The sequence below is a fragment of the Impatiens glandulifera genome, chromosome 5 (genome assembly GCF_907164915.1).
Source record: "Impatiens glandulifera chromosome 5, dImpGla2.1, whole genome shotgun sequence".
Lineage (NCBI taxonomy): Eukaryota > Viridiplantae > Streptophyta > Magnoliopsida > Ericales > Balsaminaceae > Impatiens > Impatiens glandulifera.
This window is the reverse complement of record NC_061866.1, coordinates 10,425,421-10,433,994: the sequence shown is the minus strand read 5'-3', so window position 1 is coordinate 10,433,994 and position 8,574 is coordinate 10,425,421. Positions and strand designations below refer to the sequence as shown.

At 32.5% G+C, this 8,574-nt stretch overlaps 1 protein-coding gene and 2 non-coding genes across 7 annotated transcripts in view; 1 reads left to right on the top strand and 2 right to left on the bottom strand.

Moving 5' to 3' along the window:
- Positions 1-4,294: 4,294 nt before the first annotated feature.
- Positions 4,295-8,574, top strand: part of LOC124940530 — an 11,397-nt gene continuing 7,117 nt past the window's right edge. For 3 of the 5 annotated variants that reach the window (XR_007099473.1, XR_007099472.1, XM_047481056.1), the window contains exons 1-2: positions 4,295-4,490; positions 6,894-7,132. Coding sequence is in view for 3 of the 5 variants with exons in the window: in XM_047481056.1 (XP_047337012.1) it covers positions 4,414-4,490; positions 6,894-7,132 (316 nt within the window). In the remaining 2 variants the exon portion in view is untranslated. Of the gene's footprint in view, positions 4,491-6,893; positions 7,403-8,403 lie in introns of those variants that run through there. The other 2 variants (XM_047481057.1, XM_047481055.1) reach the window with 2 other exon arrangements.
- TRNAP-UGG lies at positions 6,959-7,030 on the bottom strand. The gene has a single exon. It is a non-coding gene; the product is annotated as a tRNA-Pro (tRNA).
- TRNAP-UGG lies at positions 8,416-8,487 on the bottom strand. The gene has a single exon. It is a non-coding gene; the product is annotated as a tRNA-Pro (tRNA).

The window sequence follows — 8,574 nt, the reverse complement described above, 5'->3', positions numbered from 1 at the left end:
GGAATTTTGGGAATTATTTTTGAAAATGACTCATTTTAACGTGTTGTATTCGGAGTTTTCCTTAACTCTGAAAATTTATAAGGGGACCTTGGGTTAATTCATTCTCTTCTTTTATTCAAAAGAATAAACTTCTAATCCTCATCACTTACGCTCATTCATTCTTCCTCGGGAATCATTATTCTTTTTCTCCCTTGGGAATCGTGCTACATGGTTTTTCATTGCTTTATCTTTGCCAAAACCTCAGGAGGAATAGCCCTATACAAAATGATTAAGATTTTCTCACACAAGTAAAATAGTTCTGAACTTAGAACGAAAACGTAACAATTCTTCAAACATCAACTGGTCAATTACTTAAGAGTAGAGTCTGTTTATAAAGACATGCGTATATGACATAGCATCGTAGGCCCTTTCTTAATATGTAACCAAGACTCTTAAAACGAATCTCTGATTTTCTTTTCTTTAGTTTCTTTGGAAAGTAAACTAAAGTGGCAACTCAAAAGTCAAAAAAATCGATACATTCGCGAGTGTATCGATTTAAAACTTGTACGAGCCAATTCAAAAGGTCCATGCCAATTCAAAAGGCATGTGCTAAAAGGAAGGGAAAAAACGCGTACACCAGCATATATAAAAACTAGCATGAGAAGTTGTCATACGCTTTATGACGATATCGTACAACCGCTTGAACCTCAACGGGCGAACCTCCTTACTTTTTAGTTTACAACACGAACGATGTACAACCTATCAAAATCGAGATTTCAACTTTAAGAATACTCTTAGAGAGACACGTTATAGAAAAAGACTAACTCAAATCTCGATATGACCAACTAACGTTAATGGATGACAAGAGGTTAAACGCTTTGTGTAAAATTGAAGCCTACCAAAAACGCATGTCATACACTTTCAATAGGAAGGTAAAACCAAGAAAGCTCAAATAAGGTGATCTAGTTCTCAAACGAACCCGGGAACTATTAGACCTAATGGCAAGTTTGACCCCAATGACAAGTTTGACCCCAAGGGCAAGTTTGCCTCTAATGAGGAATTGTCCGCCTATCTAACATAGAAGGCGAAGAGTTCATTGCACCAAACAATCTCAATGCGCTTAAAAGATATTTGGTATACTATCAAGATACACACATATCGATTTTAAGCTCGACCTTAAAAGAAGTTTATTTCAACATAATTCAATCTCAAGTTTTGTATAACTTTCAACATGGACGGAGGACTCATGTCCGAACTACGAAGACATGATTCTTCGTATATAGGAAATCTGCATATATAGGAAACCTGCATGTTTACGGGCCCAGACTCACATATTGCTAAAACAGAAACCTATCTCTTTATAGATATCTAAGCCTTGTTTGTCAACAAAGCTCAGTGATCATTTGTACATGATCTTTTCCAAACCATATCGCTCGAATATGTATCACAAACCTTATCGCTCGAATAGGTATCCAAACTCTATCGTTCAAATAGGTATATCTTCAAACCCTATCTCTTTTGATAAATATTTCCTCTTGCGACATCACACACAACCTTGTATTCCAAATTAGAGTCTTGTTTTTCGACGAAAACTCGGGATCGTTTATACACGATCCAATCAAAACCTCTATTGCTCGATGGGTAATCAAAGTCTTGACATCCAAATAGGCATCTCAGAATCTTATCCCTCGATAGATCCTCAAACAAAGCCCTATTGCTTGATAGATAAACCAAACTCTTTCCCTCGATAGGTACTCAAGCGAACCTTATCTCTTGATAGGTACTCCAAGCAAAAATCCTATTTGTCAATAGGTATTCCTTCTAATTCACAACAAACAAAAATATATATGTTGATAGTACACGTTTATTTATACACGATCGTCTTCAATCTCACATGTTAGTGACCCTTGTGACAAGCTCGTCAGCTCCCGCGACAAACCTATCTGTGGATAGTACCCTAATCATTTGTATATGATCGCTCAACGCCCCAAGACTTATCTGTTGATAGTCTCGCGATCATACACATATGATCACCTTGATTGTTACTTGTTAGTAATCCACATGAAAGTTGTTAGAATTTGCATGTTCCCCGACATATCTCATGACATTAACTTTTAGCCATTTATATATGACTAAATCTTGAATAATTTGTTGATATTCATGCTAAATAGAATTGATGTTTCAATACCTATGATTATCATTATCTCGTGGATTTTATAGGTACATTGTTAAGTTCTGTAAAAACAGAATTCCCAAGAATTATTTTTGTTAGGATAATCATCAAAGAAAGATTAATAAATCAACGTTTGGAAGCACATCGACGAACTGCTACACACAGCATCACTAGGTCACTCTAACATCAGCACACTACAGGTTCTATCTTTCTAAACCCCCTCATTATAAATTAGACAAGATAACTTAGTGTTAGATGTCATACTCGAATCAATGTTTTCAAAACCAATTTGTTATATTCAAACTCGATTCGAGAGGGGGCACTCTGTAAACACTAAAAATTTACACACCAATTTATAAAATTAAAATAATTATTTTGATTTATTTTTGAATAAATAAAATCAAAATAATTAACCTCAAGGTCAAACCCAATTAAAACAATTAATTAGATTAATTATTGTGATAATTAAAATCTAATTAATTAAGGAAAATGACCAAAATAAAAAATAAAATTATTTGGGATAAATGTTGTACTCATTTTATCTTAAAATAATTTTAGAAAAAATCAAGGGATTAAAATAAATAATTAAGGATGAAATGAGGTTCTCATTTCATCCCCAAACTTATTTATTTAACCCTAAAATATGCAAAATAAAAATAAAATAAATTGGTAAAATATTTGTCATATTTATTTTAATATTTTATGTATTTAAAAATATCAAAATTAAAGTCAAAAGGGTGAAAGGAAAATTAATTTTAAACAAACTTTTATGGTTTAAAATAAAAAAATAAAATCAGTAATCTGGTGCAACCGAAACCCAAAGGATTCGCCATTTCGCTGCAACATGAATTACAACTTCTGATGGACGTTGAATCTCCATCCAACGCCCATGAGTAGGTCGTGTACCCTGTTGCAACGAAGGAAGCGTGCGCCCGCGCCACACAAGATCGACTAATGCGCGCCTCAACGCCGTTAGTCAAAAACGCCCAAGTGCAACAACGCCTAGATGGAACACAGACGGAACGCTCCGCGTCCGCGTTTTCCCTCGAAACAACGTCGTTTCCTCCTACAATCGTCTTCTCCAATGTGTCACCGGAAGGATAAGAACAAATTCACTTTTGATTTTTCAAAAGTGGAACTTCCTTCACAATCAACCAAAACAGCTAATTTAAAGGTTGAAAATGATCACCCTACTTCGGTGATCATTTCTCTTACAAAATAGGGATGAATCATCCATATTCCGGCCAGTTGATTCAAGAACAACCAAAACACCATTAATGGTTTTGGCTAATTCGATCCACTTGGATGGATCAACAGACTCCGGACAACAATAAATAGCTTCCATGAACAAATCCGAAGCCAAAAGATCTACTCTCCAGCTTCAAATTGACAAAATTCAGAAATCCATCGTTAAGCTTCTAAGCATTCCAAAAACTTCCCTAAGAGCTTAAGAGTGTTCTACAATACTTAGTAAGATTTCATTCACACTCTAATTCATATTTAGAATTTGAATATGAAATTTTTATATTTTAAATTGTATACGCTTGTATGTTGGTTGTTTAAGGTATTTGATGGTAGAAAATTCGTCCAAGATCATTTATAATTTTTTTTTTTTGTATATGTTAGAAATAATCAATCAACCTTAAACATAAAAACCAAAATTTAAATTTAAAAAAAAAATATATGTTTGTTGTTATTGTACTGATCTTTAAAGATCACATCCCATAAAAGTTCAAACATGTTATGGGGAGTTAGGGGGAGTTATGGACACAACAAGATAGATCAACTAATAAAAAAAAATGTCCAAATAAATTTGATAATTTTAAAACTACAAAGAGTTTGAAAATAGTTAACAACCTTAGATAATTTTATATTTATATTATTTTGTACATTAATAATAACCGTTTGTTAGAACCTTATTTAAAAGTAGAAGAGCTTGTAGGGTATATATATATATATATATATATATATATATTTTTTTTTTTTGTCTTAAACACTTATTTATGATATAAATTAATGTTGATATATTTTTTAATCTTTTGAGTTTTATTATTTGAATATTTTAAACTATCAATAATTGTGAATATTCTCGTTAAATATTAATCATTTTATACTTTAGATTTTATTTCTCATTAATTTCATATTTATATTACTCATAACCTACTAGTATTCTATAAAGCAGTTAGTGGCCGGCCGCCGATGCCTGATAGAATGGCAAACCTAACACTAGCGGATCTCTCACCATCGTCGGCGTTGAGAAGATGGCGGTGGTAGTAGGCGACTCACGGAGCTATCCTTCCTACTGGAACGAGTCTGATACTACTTTTCCTCTCCTTTGGTAAATTCCCTTCCATAACTAGTCGCAAGATAGATTTATCACCACTATCACAACTGATAGCTTATTCAAGTGATTTGTTAGCATTTATGAAATCCTTCTACTCCCATCTTGATTCAAATGAATATTCACCTTACTTTTGATGTCTAAATGCTCTAGTCTACTCCATCTTGGCAAACGAATACCATCCCGATCCATCTTTTCTAGGTAATTGTAGCAAGAGTTTTATTGATAACAGTTAGGGTTTACAATATAAAACGGTATAGAGAAGGGGGAGAGAGACTAGACAATCACTGATGAATTCACAAGCTTATTTCATGCTCTAATAGAATGGCTGTAGTAACATTGCCTTTATTCAATACATGCTAACCTATACTTGAAGTTGACAGTAATATTTGAACTGATGTTGTTTTTGCCTTGGAGTTTGTTGTCTCTGATGATTATTTTGTATCTTATCTTAGGATATCTTTCATTCATTTTTCTTTTTGTCATTTCAGGCATTGTTGGGTTGCTATGACAATTGTTCTTACTTGTACAAAAATATTAAAGAATAGTATAAATATAAAATTGAGAAATATGTGAGTTAGTTAGTTACACACATGCATGTTTACCAAATTCCCTGTCTCTTATTTGATAAAATATTTCTCCCTATTTGAGTTGACTTTCCTACTTTCTTGAGTTGTTAATCATTATTTTCATGCATTTTAAGTTGCACATGGGTTTTAAAAGAGAAATGCATATTTAAATAGATTTGTTTGACTATATCTGATCCCAGTTTAGACAAAAAAGAAGTGATGTACTTGTATGCTTATTTGATGCTGATATATTCAAGGCTCTTTTAGTGGACTGGAACCTTATTTATAATCTATCTACTTTTAGCTTGTTAACTATTATGTACTAACACTTGAATTTTATCCAGGTTCAAATTTAATTTATTTGTCTTGTGACTTGAAGCATTGTTTTATGTTTTGAACTAATCATGGTTTCATAACATTGAACACTGGCAAGAATCTTTCTATTCAAGAAAAAATAGTTCACCTAACTAGGTAAATACTATAGTTTGCTCCATTATAGCAAATGACTACCAACTGGTAAATGGATTCCTCAACTGGATGTCAGGTTTCTATAGAGTTTAATTAGACCTGCTTGAACATCTTTCCTTTTCTTTCTTTTTGTACAAGTTATATTTTAGGCTGACTTGGATTACTGTTAATAATTTATAGGAAAATTATAGATGTAGAAATGAGAAATGGGTGAATTAATTACTGTAATAGTTTTTCCAATTACTTAGATTTGTTTTTCTGCCCATAGTTGTAATAAAGATTGTCATCAAGATGGTGTAAATGGTCTAAAAAGACAATTTGAACCTCGGATGTACAAAAATAAAAGAATTCAACGGTAGGTTATACAACTAGACCAAAAATGCCCATAAGTAAAGTTGAGCTAATACTGTAAAGAAGAATGTTCTCAAGAGGCTTAGATATTGGTCATTCATTAAAATTATTAACCAATAACTTACTCATTCTGTAACATTAAATACACCTTACTTTTGATGTTAGTGAAATAACTGATACATCTTTTTTAGGTAATATTTGTAAAGATGCTTTAGCCTTGGTTGTATTATGATTATTTGTATCCTAGGATATCTTTTCATTAAATTCTCTTGTCATTTGTACCCTTGTTCAGTGAATACCCTATTTAACTGGTTGTTGGGTTTCTATTGAATTTCATAAGACATGTGTAACTTATTGGTTAGACATCTTTTTTCCTTTTCTTTTCATACACTTGGCACGACATCTGCGTAATTACTTGTCCTAGTTTTTTCAATTACTTAGATTTGTTTTTCTGCCTACAGGTCTAGATTGTCATCTAGATGGTGTAAATATTCTAAATGACAAAATTGAGCTAATACTGTAAAGAAGAATGTTCTCAAGAGGCTTAGACATTGGTAATTCATTAAAATTATTAACCAATAACTTTCTCATTCAGTAACATTAAATGCACTTTACTTTTGATGTTAGTGAAATAACTGATACATCTTTTCTAAGTAATATTTGTAAAGATGCTTTAGCCTTGGTTGCATTGTGATTATTTGTATTCTAGGATATCTTTTCATTAAATTCTCGTCATTTGTACCCTTGTTCTATGGATACCCTCTTCAACTGGTTGTTGGGTTTCCATTGAATTTCATTAGACATGTGTAACTTATTGGTTAGACATCTTTTTTTCTCTTTCTTTTCATACACTTGGCACGACATCTGCGGAAATACTTGTCCTAGTTTTTTCAATTACTTAGATTTGTTTTTCTTCCTACAAGTCTAATGCAGATTGTCATCTAGATGGTGTAAATATTCTTTTTCTTGTCCTAGTTTTTTCAATTACTTAGATTTGTTTTTCGGCCTACAGGTCTAATGCAGATTGTCATCTAGATTGTGTAAATATTCTAAAAAGAATATCAATTTTCAAAACTTGGGGCATTCCGAGAATCGAACTCGGGACCTCTCGCACCCAAAGCGAGAATCATACCACTAGACCAAATGCCCAGATGCTAAATTCAGACAATAATGTTAAGAAGATTAGACTTTCGTCATTTAAAAGTTATATGTGGTCTTTGGAGCTTAACATTGCCAATACATTTGAGGCAGGTAAGTTCATTTTGATCTACATTTCAAGTTCTTTCAATTTGCTGATTCATGACTTTGTGTTATCTTGCATTTTTAGCATTAAGAAAGATGATGACTTTCTAGAATATTGTAGGATGGTTCATGTTACACTGAGTATGAAACCAATTCCTTCCTTCCCTGCCCTTTAGCTAATGTTACAGTTATAAGTTTTATGCAATAGTTTTTAATTATGATTTTATAATGACTTGGGTTGGTTGTTATGAAATACACTTTTCCAAGTAGAACACAAATTGAAGGGTCCTCAATTGGAGGTGATTTGAACCCTAAACCCTAAACCCTAAATACACTAGTTTGCTCTATTTTGGCACTGACTACAAGCCTTATACAATGATTCTTTTGCCTTGGAGGTTATTTGTGAATTTACTTTTTGCCTTATGCAACTATGTTATATCGAACAGATTGGTTGAAACTGCGTGATATTTTCAAGCTGACTTTACATCACACAATTTTTATAATCAAAGAATTTAAAAATCAAATGTGCTAGTCATTGTGTGGCATTCATGCTTTTCTTGGTCTTCAGGCTAGAGGCACACTTTTTGTTACGTTTATGGCTTAATTATTAACCAACAACTTTATCATTATTTATACTCGTGAATAATGATGATGTCTGAGGATCCAAGTGTTCTACAGTAGCAATAATCTTTCCTTTTAACATTAAATGCACCTTTCGTGTAATGTTAGTGAAATATTTTGTACATATTTTCTAGGTAATATTTTCAAAAATGCTTTTTCCTTGGTTGTATTGTGATTATTTTATATCCTATGATATTTTTCTTTAAATTCTTTTGTCATCTGTACCATTGTTCAATGGATACCCTATTCAATGGTTGTTGGGTTTCTATTGACCTTTTATTTTGGACCCATGTTTATTCCCGTAGGTTGCTAGCATGATACCTCACAATTATGATCCTACTTTAAATCAATACGTTCTTATTGGGAATTACTTTTGTGTTTTATTAGACCTTCGTAATTTATTGGTCAAACATCTTTTCTTCTTTTCTTTTCTTTTCTTACCAGTATGGTTGTAGTTGACTTGGATAACTGTTCTGACTTGTACCAAAAATTATGGAAAGACTATAAATATTGCATTGAGAAATGGGTGATTTTATTACTTGTCCTAGTTTTTTCAATTACATAGATTTGTTTCCTGCTTACAGGTCTAATACAGAATGTCATCTAGTTTTTGTAAATGTTAACTTGAACCTCAGATCTAAGAAGATAAAAAAAATTAGTTTTCAGAAGTTGGGGCATTCCGAGAATCGAACTCGGGACCTCTCGCACCCAAAGCGAGAATCATACCACTAGACCAAATGCCCGTACATACAAATTGAGCTAATACTGTAAAGAAGAATGTTCTCAAGAGGCTTACACATTGGTCAATTCATGAAAATGTTCTATATAGT